Genomic DNA, 16675 nt, shown 5'->3' on the forward strand with positions numbered 1-16675 from the left:
TCACCGTTACTCTGACTCTCACTCTGACTCTGTCTAACTCTCACTCTGACTCTCAGTCTAACTCTCCCTCTGACTTTCACTCTAACTCTCACTCTGACTCTCAGTCTCACTTTGACTCTCACTCTGACTCTCACCCTCACCGTCACTCTGACTCTCACTCTGACTCTAACTCTCAGCCTGACTCTGACTCTCATTCTAACTCTCACTCTGACTCTCACCCTCACTCTGACTCTCACACTGACTCTGACTCTCACCCTCACTCTGACTCTCACACTGACTCTGACTCTCACCCTCACTCTGACTCTAAAAGCTCGTGATTGTTTCATTTAGGGTCAAACACATTTCACCACCAGAGAAGTTTCAGCTTTAAGACTTTTCCCACTTGAACTTGACTAAACTGAGCCTCCAGCTCCCGCCTCAGAGCCGCCTCCTCCTCCGGCCCTGGTCACACACACACACAGCCCGGGACCCGCATCTCTGCCCCGGGCCCCTGCATCTCATCCCCGGGCCCCTGCGTCTCATCCCCGTGGCCCGCATCTCTGCCCCAGGCCCCGCATCCCGCCCCGCACAGCCCTGACTCCCGGCTCTTACTTCAGCATCGCCTCCTCCTTCGCCTCCTCCTCGCGCTGCCGCGCCAGCACCGCGAGGATGATCTTGCGCTCGTCCTCGGTCAGGTGGCTCAGGTCCGGCTCGGGCACGGCCTGGGCGAGCGGCGGCCGAGGACCACCGCCTCTGGGGCCCACGGACGCGAACATCCCCGAAGCACGCGCCTCGCGCTCGGGCCTTTAGTGCTCCTGCTTCGCCGCGTCCTCCTCCTCTTCCTCCTCCGCCGCCGCGCCTCCTCCTCCTCCTCCTCCTGTCGCTTCGCAAACCGCCACAGCCAAGCCAAGCGGCCCACGGATCACGACATGGCCCCGGGACGGCGAAGGAGCGGCGCTAGCGGCAGATGCGGGGGTCCCATGGCGGCGTAAAGAGGCGGCAGAAGCGGTGGAAGACGCGGTGAGCGGAAAACGCCTTCTTCTCTTCACGGAACGCTCGCGTCTTCCATTTTACGCGTTTGGATCGTTGTCAGCGGTGCGAAAAGGCGCAACATCTCCCGCTCCATCGGCGCGGCTGGAATTAGCTCAGTTGGGCTCGGCTTGGCTCGGATGCCACCCCCCCACCCCCCGCCCCTCCACCGCGGCTCTCTTCACCGTGAGTCCATGTCGCTTTCCTCCGCGGCGGAAGGTAACGCGCTACAGCTGAAGCGGGCCCGCAGCGGCGGCAGTGGACGGGCTCCTGCCCCGGTGCTGCCGCTGCTCGGTGCTGAGGTGGGCGGTGTACGGTGGTGGTGAGGGCGCAGCGGGGTCCGTGAGCGCGGCAGCGGTGAGTCCCGGGTGTTGGAGGCCGGGGAAGACGCGCTTTGGGGCGGACGCGGCGCTTCGGTTTGACGCGCGGAGCTCGGGGCGGCGCTAGTGAAGACGGTGCCGGTGCCGGTGCTGCCGCCGCCGCTGCTGCTGCTGCTGCTGCTGCTGCTGCCAGGAGACGGACCGTCAATGGGACCGCAGCCCCTCCGAGCGCGCGCACTGTGCTTCCTGCGGCGGGGGCGCGCATGCAGTTCTCATTTCAGAATGAGGGGCGCGTTCACGACACGCTACGGCACGCACCGGGGACGCACCGGGGACGCACCGGGGACGCACCGGGGACGCACGCCGCTGCTTCTTACAATACTCCACGGAGCTGGATTTATGAATGTGTCTCTGCGTCACGAGCTTCAGCTGCGCCGCTGCAGGATTTACTTCAATCACGATCTTTTTCTTTCTTGGTTCAGACTTTTGAGTTTAAAGAAACATCAAATCATTTAATGAGAAGAATTAAGATTTACTACAAAAGACAAATCATTTAATGGTTTGAAATCTAAGGTTTAAAACTAAAAAGACTAAGTGAAGAGACCCTTTTCAGCACCACGGTCAGCTCCGCGGACAAGTTAAGGTTTTTAGTGAAAACGAGATTTTTGTTGCAACAAATTGTAACAAATAATTGTGATTCTGATTTATTCTTGATGACTAAAACTTGATGGACGCGTTGTTGATGCGTTGCCAGGTTCAAAGGTGAAATCCAGTTTGAACGTGTGCGTGGAGCTGATCATGAGCCTGAACACAAACTGAGGAGGACAAACACTTGTGTCTGTGCAGGTCAAGCAGGGATTTAAACTGACCTCTCGGTTGCTCCGATGCTCCCATTTTGACGGAAACATATGATTTGTAATATATTTGTCCCATTTGTTAGAACCGGTGCAACGGCTCCATCCTGAGCTCTCTTTATTCTAACCGCAGTCTGCAACATTAAACACTTTTACTTTGGTTCAGTCACTGCACATTATATTTTAGGCCTCAGTCTACATATCCTACATGACTCTGTCCCTCTGCCGACAGGGGGCACTCTGGGGCTCATTCTCCCCCATAGTGTGGACAAATAAAGGCTTAACTTATCTTGTTTCTGTGAACATCAGTCTTGACTTAAATTGCCCTTTTATTGTTTCTTAGTCGATATCCTGTAATCGATTAGTTGAAAGATTTGAAAAGATTTGGACTTTGACGCAGATGAAGCGTTTGAGCACATTTACCGACACATTTAAGACCGTTTTCATTCACACTTTTTTCACAATCATTTTTATCCAGTTTCGGCTCAATTTGAATCATAAAATGTCCTTTCTCAGCTCATATGAACCAGTTTACCATTATTCAATTATTGACATGATCGATTAGTTGCAATTAATCGGTTGACTTGTTGCAGCTCTAACGGTTTCATTGTTTGTTTTTACCATTATTATTACTATTATTATCATGATTATTACAGTTTAATATCGAAGCTAAGCGAAGTTCCTAGTTTGTGCACTGTCCTCGCGCCCTTTCTCTTCACCCTTTACACTGCAGACTTCAGACATGACACAGACAGCTGTGTCCTGCAGAAGTTCTCTGATGACTCTGCCATCATCGGACTCATCACGGACGACGATGACGAGGAGTACAGAGGACTGGCGCAGGACTTTGTGGACTGGTGTCAGCGGAACCACCTCCTCATCAACGCGGGGAAGACCAAGGAGATGGTGGTGGATTTCCGCAGACGCCACCCCACTGCCCCCTCACCAGTGAACATCCAGGGACGGGACATTGAGAGAGTGGACTCATACAAGTACCTGGGTGTTCATCTGAACCACAAACTGGACTGGACTCATAACACAGACGCACTGTACAGGAAGAGCCAGAGTCGGCTCTACCTCCTGAGGAGACTCAGGTCTTTTGGAGTGACAGGGCCACTCCTGAAGACCTTCTACGACTCTGTGGTGGCATCAGCTCCTGTAGGTGTGGCCTGCTGGAGCAGCAGCATCACAGAGAGGGAGAGGAAGAGGCTGGACAGAGTCATCAAGAAGTCCAGCTCCGTCCTGGGCTGTGCTCTGGACTCGGTGCAGGAGGTGGGGGACAGGAGGGTCCTGGCTAGATTCACATCTATGCTGGACCATGAGTGTCGCCCCCTGCAGGACACTCTCTCCGCTCTGGAGAGCAGCTTCAGTGAGAGACTGATCCACCCTCGCTGTGTGAAGGAAAGGTTCCGTAGGTCTTTCCTTCCTGCTGCTGTCAGACTTTATAACAAAAACTGTTAGTACTGAACACTAGCAATACTGACCTAACCTAATACTGATGTGCAATTCTGTCATATGTGCAATTGCTGTTGGAATTCATGTGCAATTCATGTGCAATCTATGTGCTGTCGTGACACATATTCATGTGCAATTACTGTCGGGATCACATGCAATGGTATTTATGTATTTATTTATTTGTCTATGGGAGTTTTTATTTATTTATAGGAGATCTTCTACTGAAAGTGTTTTTCAGACTTCCTATAAGTGATCTGTTCTTCTGGATCTACCTCTGTATCTACCTGCGTTGCACCAATGAAATTTCACCATGTGGGACAATAAAGGAATATCTTATCTTATCTTATCTTAAATTGCTCACTGACAAATGCAATAAAACTGATTCTGATACTTTGATTTCAGCTCTAAACTTTCACTTTAATTTGGTTTTATTTTGTAGTTTCCATTTCCTGGAAGTGCTGTTTAACTGACGCAGACTTGCCGCGTGTTTTCGACAGGTTCAGTCGAGGCTCCGTCAGATTTCAGACCTTCTTTTCTCTCCCCGGACGCACCGGCTCCGCACCGGCTCCGCACCGGCTCCGCACACTCCCGGACACTGCGGGTTTAGTTCACGTGCCCTCGTGTTGCACCGGGCGGCTTGTTCTTCGGTGTGCGCTTCCTTCACCGGGAGCTGCTGCAGAAGTAGGTCAGACCCGGGGACCCCGCATCACGTGACATCTTTAACCGCGGTGAAGTATATATTTTTTTAAAACCCAACAACAACATTGAGCATGAATCCAAGTTTCTAATCCTAGAAACTTAGTCCTTTTGGGCTGAAAATGTATTTTTCTTCAACAATCAAGGATTCTTTTCAATAGCTCCTAAGTGAGGAAACCTAGATAGTAAATACTAAGTTATTATAGTAGTTGTGGTCTCCAGAGATCACACACGCCTTTTACTTTTTTCAATTTAACCCTGTATTTATTTCAAGTGCTAAAAATATTTCAAATCGACGATTTAATTATAACAAATGTTGGGCTCTTTACGATGGTCCAACATCAAGAATTAAAGTCAATGGTCACATGACAGATCCACTGACTCTGGACAGAGGGGTCAGACAGGGCTGTGCCTGGTCTCTCCTCATGTTTGCTTTGTATTTGAACCATTGGAACAATTTATGAGACAAAAACAATCGATGGGACGGAACATAAAGTTGCAGATGATGTTCTATTGTCCATCCATCCATCCATCTTCTGCCGCTTTATCCGGGGCCGGGTCGCGGGGGCAGCAGTCTGAGCAGGGACTCCCAGACTTCCTTCTCCCCAGACACTTCCTCTAACTCCTCCGGGGGGATCCCGAGGCGTTCCCAGGCCAGCCGAGAGACATAGTCTCTCCAGCGTGTCCTGGGTCTTCCCCGGGGCCTCTTCCCGGTGGGACATGCCTGAAACACCTCCCGAGGGAGGCTCCCAGGAGGCATCCGGAACAGATGCCCGAGCCACCTCAGCTGGAGGAGCAGCGGCTCTACTCCGAGCTCCCCCCGTGTGGCCGAGCTCCTCACCTTATCTCTAAGGGAGCGCCCAGCCACACGGCGGAGGAAACTCATTTCGACCGCTTGTATCCGCGATCTTGTTCTTTCGGTCACTACCCAAAGCTCATGACCATAGGTGAGGGTAGGAACGTAGACCGACCGGTAAATAGAGAGCTTTGCCTTTCGGCTCAGCTCCCTCTTCACCACAACGGTCCGATGCAGCGACTGCATCACTGCAGCCGCTGCACCGATCCGCCTGTCGATCTCACGCTCCATCCTTCCCTCACTCGTGAACAAGACCCCGAGATACTTGAACTCCTCCACTTGGGGCAAGGACACCCCACCCACCTGGAGAGGGCAAGCCACCTTTTTCCGGTCGAGAACCATGGCCTCGGATTTGGAGCTGATTCTCATCCCAGCCGCTTCACACTCGGCTGCAAACCGTCCCAGTGCATGTTGCAGGTCCGGGTTTGATGGAGCCATCAGGACAACATCGTCTGCAAACAGCAGAGATGAGATCCTGTGGTCCCCAAACCGGACACCCTCCGACCCCCGACTGCGCCTAGAAATTCTGTCCATAAAAATTATGAACAGAACCGGTGACAAAGGGCAGCCCTGGCGGAGTCCAACATGCACCGGGAACAGGTCTGACTTACTGCCGGCAATGAACACAGCTCCTGCTCCGGTCATACAGGGACCGGACAGCCCTGAGCAAAGGGCCCCGGACCCCGTACTCCCGAAGCACCCCCCAAAGAACACCCCGAGGGACACGGTCGAAAGCCTTCTCCAGATCCACAAAGCACATATGGACTGGTTGGGCAAACTCCCATGAACCCTCGAGCACCCGATGGAGGGTATAGAGCTGGTCCAGTGTTCCACGACCGGGACGAAAACCACTCTGCTCCTCCTGAATCCGAGGTTCGACTATCGGTCGGATTCTCCTCTCCAGTACCTTGGAATAGACCTTACCTGGGAGGCTGAGGAGTGTGATCCCTCTGTAGTTGGAACACACCCTCCGGTCCCCCTTCTTGAACAGAGGGACCACCACCCCGGTCTGCCAGTCCAGAGGCACGGTCCCCGAACGCCACGCGATGTTGCAGAGACGTGTCAACCAAGACAGTCCTACAACATCCAGATACTTTAGGTACTCAGGGCGGATCTCATCCACCCCCGGAGCCCTGCCACCGAGGAGTTTGCGAACAACCTCAGTGACTTCAGCTTGGGTGATGGATGAGCCAGCCTCCGAGTCCTCAGTCTCTGCTTCCTCTTCGGAAGACGTGACTGAGGGATTAAGGAGATCCTCAAAGTATTCCTTCCACCGTCCGACGACATCCCCAGTCGAGGTCAGCAGGCCTCCACCCGCACCGTAAACGGTGTTGGTGAGACACTGCTTCCCCCTCCTGAGGCGCCGGACGGTTTGCCAGAATTTCTTTGGTGCCGACCGATAGTCTTCCTCCATGGCCTCCCCGAACTCCTCCCAGGCCCGGGTTTTTGCCTCTGCGACAGCACGAGCCGCGGCTCGCTTGGCCTGCCGATACCCCTCGTTGACCTCCGGAGACCTACAAGCCAGAGTGGCCTGATAGGCCTCCTTCTTCAGTCTGACGGCATCCCTCACTTCCGGTTTCCACCACCGGGTTCGGGGGTTGCCGCCACGACAGGCACCGGAGACCTTGCGACCACAGCTCCGAGCAGCCGCATCAACAATGGAGGCGGAGAACATGGTCCACTCGGACTCAATGTCCCCAGCCTCCCCCGGGACATGGGAGAAGCTCTCCCGGAGGTGCGAGTTGAATACCCTACTGACAGAGGGCTCCACTAGACGTTCCCAACAGACCCTCACAATGCACTTGGGTCTGCCAAGTCTGTCCGGCTTCCTCCTCCGCCAGCGGATCCAACTCACCACCAGGTGGTGATCGGTTGACAACTCTGCCCCTCTCTTCACCCGAGTGTCCAAGACACGCGGCCGGAGGTCTGATGACACGACAACAAAGTCGATCATTGACCTCCGGCTTAGGGTGTCCTGGTGCCATGTGCACTGATGAACACCCTTGTGCTTGAACATGGTGTTCGTTATGGACAATCCGTGGCTAGAACAGAAGTCCAATAACTGAACACCGCTCGGGTTCAGATCGGGGAAGCCGTTCTTCCCGATCACCCCTCTCCAGATGTCACTGTCATTGCCCACGTGGGCGTTGAAGTCCCCCAGTAGAACAACGGAGTCCCCGGTCGGTGCACTGTCCAGTACCCCTCCCAAGGACTCCAAGAAGGCCGGGTACTCTGCACTGCTGTTCGGCCCGTAGGCCGCCACAACAGTGAGACCTGTCCCCCACCCGAAGGCGGAGGGACGCGACCCTCTCGTTCACCGGGGTAAACTCCAACACGTGGCGGCTGAGGGGCTATCAGCAAGCCCACACCAGCCCGCCGCCTCTCCCCGCGGGCAACACCAGAGAAGTGGAGCGTCCAGCCCCTCTCGAGGAGATGGGTTCCAGAGCCCAAACTGTGCGTGGAGGTGAGGCCGACTATATCTAGTCGTATCGCTCAACCTCCCGCACAAGCTCAGGCTCTTTCCCCCCCAGCGAGGTGACATTCCATGTCCCCAGAGTTAGTCTCTGTGTCTGGAGATCTGGTCGCCGAGGCCCCTGCCGTCGACTGCCGCCCAGATCTCTCTGCACCGGCCCCCTATGGATCCTCCTGCGGGTGGTGGGCCCACGGGAGGGCAGCCCCACGTCGCTCTTTCGGGCTGTGCCCGGCCGGGCCCCGTGGGGTAAGACCCGGCCACCAGGCGCTCGCCATGGAGCACCCATCCCAGGCCTGGCTCCAGGATGGGGCCCCGGTGACGCCGATCCGGGCGACGTAAACGGCCTTGTTCGTGTCGTCGTCATAAGAGGCTTCTGAACCGATCTTTGTCTGACCCGTCACCTAGGACCTGTTTGCCTTGGGAGACCCTACCAGGGGCATGAAGCCCCCGACAACATAGCTCCCGGGATCATTCGGGCACTCAAACCCCTCCACCACGTTAAGATGTCGGTTCAAGGAGAGGATGTTCTATTGTATTTGACCAAACTCAATGTGATGCATTTTCTTCAAGAAATTGGTCCAATGTTTGGAGACAAATTAAATGTACAAAAAAATGAAATTCTCTCACTGGCGCCGCCCTCTGACCTTTAGAAAGATTTACACATTTAAATGGCAAACAGAAAATCTTAGATATTTAGGCGTGGTACTTCATAGAGACAGAACAATTGTACTTCTCTTTTTAGTACTATAAAAAAAGATCTTGGAAAATGGACTCTGACTTAAGTCAAAGTCAAAGGATTGAAACAAAATGAATGTTTTGCCCAGATTTCTCTCTCTGTTCCAGACTCTGTTTGATGATGGAATAAAACAATCTCTAGATTTATGTGACAAGGAAAAAAAACTTGTATCTGATTCAAAACTTTACAATTAACAAAAGAAAAAGGAGGCTGGGTTTACCTTGTGTGAAAATGACTTTATTTCAGGTGAAATGAGAGCGTTGCTGGTGTGATCCAGAGTGTTGTGCTCAATGGTCTTATACTGAGAGTCATGTGGTGCCGGGGGTTCCTGTACAGGTCTTATACTGAGAGTCATGTGGTGCCTGAGGTTCCTGTACAGGTCTTATACTGAGAGTCATGTGGTGCCGGGGGTTCCTGTACAGGTCTTATACTGAGAGTCATGTGGTGCCGGGGGTTCCTGTACAGGTCTTATACTGAGAGTCATGTGGTGCCGGGGGTTCCTGTACAGGTCTTATACTGAGAGTCATGTGGTGCCGGGGGTTCCTGTACAGGTCTTATACTGAGAGTCATGTGATGCCTGAGGTTCCTGTACAGGTCTTATACTGAGAGTCATGTGGTACCTGAGGTTCCTGTACAGGTCTTATACTGAGAGTCATGTGGTGCCTGAGGTTCCTGTACAGGTCTTATACTGAGAGTCATGTGGTGCCTGAGGTTCCTGTACAGGTCTTATACTGAGAGTCATGTGGTGCCTGAGGTTCCTGTACAGGTCTTATACTGAGAGTCATGTGGTGCCTGAGGTTCCTGTACAGGTCTTATACTGAGAGTCATGTGGTGCCTGAGGTTCCTGTACAGGTCTTATACTGAGAGTCATGTGGTGCCTGAGGTTCCTGTACAGGTCTTATACTGAGAGTCATGTGGTGCCGGGGGTTCCTGTACAGGTCTTATACTGAGAGTCATGTGGTGCCGGGGGTTCCTGTACAGGTCTTATACTGAGAGTCATGTGGTGCCGGGGGTTCCTGTACAGGTCTTATACTGAGAGTCATGTGGTGCCGGGGGTTCCTGTACAGGTCTTATACTGAGAGTCATGTGATGCCTGAGGTTCCTGTACAGGTCTTATACTGAGAGTCATGTGGTACCTGAGGTTCCTGTACAGGTCTTATACTGAGAGTCATGTGGTGCCTGAGGTTCCTGTACAGGTCTTATACTGAGAGTCCTGTGGTGCCTGAGGTTCCTGTACAGGTCTTATACTGAGAGTCATGTGGTGCCTGAGGTTCCTGTACAGGTCTTATACTGAGAGTCATGTGGTGCCTGAGGTTCCTGTACAGGTCTTAGTGCAGATGACAGACGCTTGAGTCTGACGGAGGAAGTGAATAATCCCTGGGTCAAATCTGTGCTTACGACATGGAAGTAGCTGATCAGAACATACAAACTAAACAAACATGTTACAATCTTAAACTTATGACCAAAAAGTCACACCTACAGCACTAACTCAAGATTTAAAGTCTGGACAACAAAAGGTTTTTCACCAGATGTGAAAGAAAATCACATGAAAAGCTTTGATGCACGTGTGATTGACAGGTGCACGTGTGATTGACAGGCGATGCGTCCAATTGTGCTGGTGCACGGTGGGGCGGGGCACATCCCATCTGAGCGCGCTCAGGGCTCAATTGGCGGAGTCTGCGCCGCAGCGAGGGCCGGGTACAGTGTCCTGACAGCAGGGGGCAGCAGCCTGGACGCCGTGGTGGAGGCGGTGGCCAACATGGAGGACAACCCACATTTCAACGCCGGTGAGACGCGGTCACATGACACGTTTACAGTTATTTAACCGTCAGTGGAGCTCTGCGGTCAGTGGAGCGCTCTGCGGTCAGTTGGAGCGCTCTACGGTCAGTTGGAGCGCTGCGGTCAGTGGACGGTCAAGCGGTTACGTCAACAGAGCTTTTTCATGTCGTTGTAGTTTTACTGCACGAGTTTCGTTGACGCCCCAAAAGAAAAAGCTAAAAACCTGTTCAAACAGATAACGATGTCCGTCTGTGATTGGCTGAAGGAGAGAAAAAAAATCGTTTTAAACTCGTGGAGACTCCGGCGTCGTTGAGTTTTCACGCTGGTTCGTTTGTCTGGACCTCGTGTGCCACTGACCGTAACCACCCGTGTTCTGCTCTCTGACCTCGGGGCGGCGGTCAGGCTGCGGCTCGGTGCTCACGGCCGGCGCTCAGGTGGAGATGGACGCTCTGGTGATGGACGGGCGGAGCCTGTCGGCCGGAGCGGTGTCCGCCGTCTCCAACATCGCCAACCCCGTGAAGCTCGCTCGCCTCGTCATGGACAAGGTAAAGCACCAGGCGGCGATATCGATATCACTTCATCTTCAGCACGATATCGATATCACTTCATCTTCAGCACGATATCGATATCACTACATATTTGGCACAATATCGATATCTCTTCATCTTTAGCACGGTATCGATATCGCTTCATCTTCAGCACGATATCGATATCTCTTCATCTTTAGCACGATATTGATATCGCTTCATCTTCAGCACGATATCGATATCTCTTCATCTTTAGCACGATATCGATATCTCTTCATCTTTAGCACGATATCGATATCTCTTCATCTTTAGCACGATATCGATATCGCTTAAACTGATTCGTAAGTGTTTTCATTTAGAGAAGATGGAAAACAAAACCGTCTGACGTAAAAAAGCAAAACTATTTCAGATTTTCATGAATAATAATATAATACACTTCTCTCTTCAGTCGTCATATTCCAGCGTTCATGTGGATAAAGTCTTTCTCTCTCGTGCAGTAGTTTATCTGTTTAAAACTGAACAGTTCTCTTGGTTTCTCGTTGAGTTCAGGAGTAAAGCGCTGGTGTGTTTTTCCTCCCTCTCTCCAGACGAGCCATGTGTGCCTGACAGCAGGGGGCGCCGCTGCCTTCGCGCGGCAGATGGGCGTACAGGAAGTGCCCACCGAGTCGCTGATCACAGAGTACAGCCGAGCGCGATGGAGGCGGAACCTGGAGCCCGGGGCCAACCCTGTGGAGTGTCAAATGTACTGCACCAATATGAGTATCAGAACCGAGTCGCAAACCAATCCAACTCACAGTTTAATCATAATCATAATCATAAGTTTGCATTTATGAAGACCTCGTAAAACACGTTCAGAAACACACACAGTGACGCTCTGCACGCCTTTAAAATGTGTCTAATTTAACTGTAAAAAATAAACGAGTCGACCAGTGAAATGTGATGACCCCTGAGCCTTGACCTCTGACCCCTGAGCCTTGACCTCTGACCCCGCCTCTTCAGGGGTAAGATGGGCACAGTCGGAGCCGTGGCCGTCGACTCGCAGGGAAACGTCGCTTGTGCCACTTCCACGGGAGGAATCCTGAACAAGATGTCGGGCCGAGTGGGAGACACGCCCTGCGTCGGTCAGTAACGCCCACAAGTCAAACCGACCAATAAAACGCCTCAAACGTTCAGACATTTTTCGATCTGAATAAACCGCTCTGACTCTGCAGCTCTGACTCTCAGACTCTGCAGCTCTGACTCTGCAGCTCAGACTCTGCAGCTCTGACTCTGCAGCTCTGACTCTGCAGCTCTGACTCTGCAGCTCAGACTCTGCAGCTCTGACTCTGCAGCTCTGACTCTGCAGCTCTGACTCTGCAGCTCTGACTCTCAGACTCTGCAGCTCTGACTCTGCAGCTCAGACTCTGCAGCTCAGACTCTGCAGCTCTGACTCTGCAGCTCTGACTCTGCAGCTCTGACTCTGCAGCTCTGACTCTGCAGCTCTGACTCTGCAGCTCTGACTCTGCAGCTCAGACTCTGCAGCTCAGACTCTGCAGCTCAGACTCTGCAGCTCAGACTCTGCAGCTCAGACTCTGCAGCCCTGACTCTGCAGCTCTGACTCTCAGACTCTGCAGCTCTGACTCTGCAGCTCTGACTCTGCAGCTCTGACTCTGCAGCTCAGACTCTGCAGCTCTGACTCTCAGACTCTGCAGCTCTGACTCTGCAGCTCTGACTCTGCAGCTCTGACTCTGCAGCTCTGACTCTGCAGCTCAGACTCTGCAGCTCAGACTCTGCAGCTCAGACTCTGCAGCTCAGACTCTGCAGCTCAGACTCTGCAGCTCTGACTCTGCAGCTCTGACTCTCAGACTCTGCAGCTCTGACTCTGCAGCTCTGACTCTGCAGCTCAGACTCTGCAGCTCAGACTCTGCAGCTCAGACTCTTTTATTGATTTATGGATTATTGTTTAAATCCTTTTGGCCTTTGATCCCACTTGTGGAGTTAATGTTTGACTCTTTTAAAACCTCGGTCTCATTTAGTGACTTATTATCACTATATTATTATTCAAGAAGCGTCTAAAGTTTAAACTCGCACTAACATTTAGACTAAAGCTGTCGACACATGATCTGAACATTTGTGTTTCTCGCTGTGTCACTTTTTAGTCTCATTTTTATGGATTTAACATTTAAAAATACCTGAATTGACTTTTTGACCGTTACTTGAGTGGTTATTGTTGTGTACTATTACATGTACTATAATGTACTATTACTGTAGTATTACATGTACTATTACATGTACTATAATGTACTATTACTGTACTATTACATGTACTATTACATGTACTATTACATGTACTATAATGTACTATTACTGTAGTATTACATGTACTATTACATGTACTATAATGTACTATTACTGTACTATTACATGTACTATTACATGTACTATTACTGTACTATTACATGTACTATAATGTACTATTACTGTACTATTACATGTACTATTACATGTACTATTACATGTACTATTACATGTACTATTACATGTACTATTACATGTACTATTACTGTACTATTACATGTACTATTACATGTACTATTACTGTAGTATTACATGTACTATTACATGTACTATTACATGTACTATTACATGTACTATTACTTTAGTATTACATGTACTATTACTGTACTATTACATTTACTATTACTGTAGTATTACTGTACTATTACTGTTGTATTACATGTACTGTTACTGTAGTATTAAATGTACTATTACTGTAGTATTACATGTACTATTACATGTAGTATTTTATGTACTATTACTGTAGTATTACATGTACTATTACTTTTATTATTACTGTAGTATTACATGTACTATTACATGTACTATTACATGTACTATTACTGTAGTATTACATGTACTATTACTGTAGTATTACATGTACTATTACATGTACTATTACATGTACTATTACTGTAGTATTACATGTACTATTACATGTACTATTACTGTAGTATTACATGTACTATTACATGTACTATTACATGTACTATTACATGTACTATTACATGTACTATTACTTTAGTATTACATGTACTATTACTGTACTATTACATTTACTATTACTGTAGTATTACTGTACTATTACTGTTGTATTACATGTACTGTTACTGTAGTATTACATGTACTGTTACTGTAGTATTAAATGTACTATTACATGTACTATTACTGTAGTATTACATGTACTATTACATGTAGTATTTTATGTACTATTACTGTAGTATTACATGTACTATTACTTTTATTATTACTGTAGTATTACATGTACTATTACATGTACTATTACATGTACTATTACTGTAGTATTACATGTACTATTACTTTTATTATTACTGTAGTATTACATGTACTATTACATGTACTATTACATGTACTATTACTGTAGTATTACATGTACTATTACATGTACTATTACTGTAGTATTACATGTACTATTACATGTACTATTACATGTACTATTACTGAAGTATTTCATTTGGTGACATGTCATAAGTTCTGTTTAAGTATAAGTCTGCCCTCTAGAGGAACAAAAGTGTAATTACACTACAGACACTAAACTTTCTCCTGAAGACGACAGAACTCTGTTACTCTGTTACTCTATTACTCTATTACTCTGTTTTGTGGGCGTGTCCAGGCAGCGGCGGTTACGCAGACGACGCTGTGGGCGGAGTCTCCACCACGGGTCACGGCGAGGCCATCATGAAGGTCGTCCTGGCCCGGCTCATCCTCTTCCACATGGAGCAAGGTGACGTCCACTCACAGCGTCCAGACGGTCAGAAGGACACGCGTGACCATCAAACACACGTGACAGTCGAACACACGTGACCGTCGAACACGCGTGACAGTCGAACACACGTGACCGTCGAACACGCGTGACAGTCGAACACACGTGACCGTCGAACACGCGTGACCATCGAACACACGTGACCGTCGAACACGCGTGACAGTCGAACACACGTGACCGTCGAACACGCGTGACCATCGAACACACGTGACCGTCGAACACGCGTGACAGTCGAACACACGTGACCGTCGAACACGCGTGACCATCGAACACACGTGACCGTCGAACACGCGTGACAGTCGAACACACGTGACCGTCGAACACGCGTGACAGTCGAACACACGTGACCATCAAACACACGTGACCGTCGAACACGCGTGACCGTCGAACATGCGTGACCGTCGAACACGCATGACCATCGAACACGCATGACCATCAAGCACACGTGACCATCAAACACACGTGACCGTCGAACACGCATGACCATCGAACACGCGTGACCGTCGAACACGCGTGACCATCGAACACGCGTGACCATCAAGCACGCGTGACCATCGAACACACGTGACCATCAAACACACGTGACCATCAAACACACGTGACCGTCGAACACGCGTGACCGTCGAACATGCGTGACCGTCGAACACGCATGACCATCGAACACGCATGACCATCAAGCACACGTGACCGTCGAACACACGTGACCGTCGAACACGCGTGACCGTCGAACACGCATGACCATCGAACACGCATGACCATCAAACACACGTGACCGTCGAACACGCGTGACCATCGAACACGCGTGACCATCAAGCACGCGTGACCATCGAACACACGTGACCATCAAACAAACGTGTTTCCGTTACATTCGTCTGTCGTTCTTTTTCCCACAAACTCATGAGTCTGTTTCAGTTTCAGTTTTTTGTCATCAAAAATCTCCAAAAGTGAAATCCACAAATGTTTTAAACGTCGAGCTCCATTCTCCCCGAGCTGCAGATTCAGACCTTTAACCTCCAGCTCAGGTCAAAGGTCACATGAAGGTTCTGCTGTTTCTATCATTTTGATTGGGTTTGGTGGGAGGGCATCTGTGGTAACAGTTCAGAAGTGTGGTGTGGTGCTCCACAGGGGCTGTGACATTCCCTTGTCTTCTTTTCTCAGGCAGATCTGTGGAGGAGGCGAGCGACCTGGGCCTGTCTCACATGAAGACTCGAGTCGCGGGTCTGGGAGGGGTCATCACCGTGGATACCAAAGGGGTGTGGACCGCTCGCTTCTCGTCCAATCAGATGGCCTGGGCCGCAGCGTGTGACCAGACGCTGCACTGGGGATTGTACAAAGGAGAGCACTTCACCGAGGCCATAGTCCAGACCATATGACCAGTACTTCTACTACTACTACTACTACTACTACTGCTGCTGCTGCTGCTGCTACTACTACTACTACTACTACTACTACTACTACTACTACTACTACTACTACTGCTGCTGCTGCTGCTGCTGCTGCTGCTGCTGCTGCTGCTGCTGCTGCTGCTGCTACTACTACTACTACTACTACTACTACTACTACTACTACTACTACTACTACTACTACTACTACTACTACTACTACTACTACTACTACTACTACTACTACTACTACTACTACTACTACTACTACTACTACTACTACTACTAGTTCTACTATAACGACTACTACTACTACTACTACTACTGCTACTACTACTACTTCTACTTCTACTTCTACTAGTGCTACTATAACGACTACTACTTCTACTACTACTACTACTACTTCTACTAGTGCTACTATAAGGACTACTACTACTACTTCTACTAGTGCTACTATAACGACTACTACTTCTACTACTACTACTACTTCTACTAGTGCTAATACTACTACTACTCTAAGGACAATAAATATTTTTCTACAGGCCATGTGGCTACAGAGCCGCGGCGCGGTCAAATAGCCCGTCAGTTTCAGGAGCCGCGGCTCTGTAGACACTCTCTTTTCTACACTGACCCCTGCTGGACGAATGAGGCATTACACGCACACACTTTACTACTACTACTACTACTATAACGACTACTGCTACTGCTAAAATGACAAATACTTCTGTGGTTTTTAGTTCAAGATGTGTTTCCTGTTTCCTCACGTCCA

General features: G+C 49.8%; 2 protein-coding genes across 2 annotated transcripts in view; one reads left to right on the forward strand and one right to left on the reverse strand.

Moving 5' to 3' along the window:
• LOC140351120 (regulating synaptic membrane exocytosis protein 1-like) overlaps window positions 1-1234 on the reverse strand; it is a 138244-nt gene extending 137010 nt beyond the window's left edge. The window contains exon 1 of the mRNA XM_072436821.1: window positions 592-1234. Coding sequence (XP_072292922.1) covers window positions 592-755 — 164 coding nt within the window. The 5' untranslated portion in view covers window positions 756-1234. The remainder of the gene's footprint in view (window positions 1-591) is intronic.
• A 3112-nt stretch (window positions 1235-4346) lies between these two features.
• On the forward strand, window positions 4347-16185 carry asrgl1 (asparaginase and isoaspartyl peptidase 1). The gene is made up of 7 exons (XM_072436830.1): window positions 4347-4365; window positions 9996-10185; window positions 10580-10722; window positions 11292-11446; window positions 11704-11825; window positions 14375-14485; window positions 15683-16185. Exons 2-7 carry the CDS (start codon window positions 9999-10001, stop codon window positions 15895-15897), a joined length of 933 nt encoding a protein of 310 aa, XP_072292931.1. The 5' UTR covers window positions 4347-4365; window positions 9996-9998; the 3' UTR covers window positions 15898-16185.
• Window positions 16186-16675: the final 490 nt, after the last annotated feature.

Source organism: Eucyclogobius newberryi, unplaced genomic scaffold (genome assembly GCF_026437365.1).
Source record: "Eucyclogobius newberryi isolate DKJ021-1_F unplaced genomic scaffold, fEucNew1.0.hap1 SCAF_8, whole genome shotgun sequence".
Classification (NCBI taxonomy): Eukaryota; Metazoa; Chordata; class Actinopteri; order Gobiiformes; family Gobiidae; genus Eucyclogobius; species Eucyclogobius newberryi.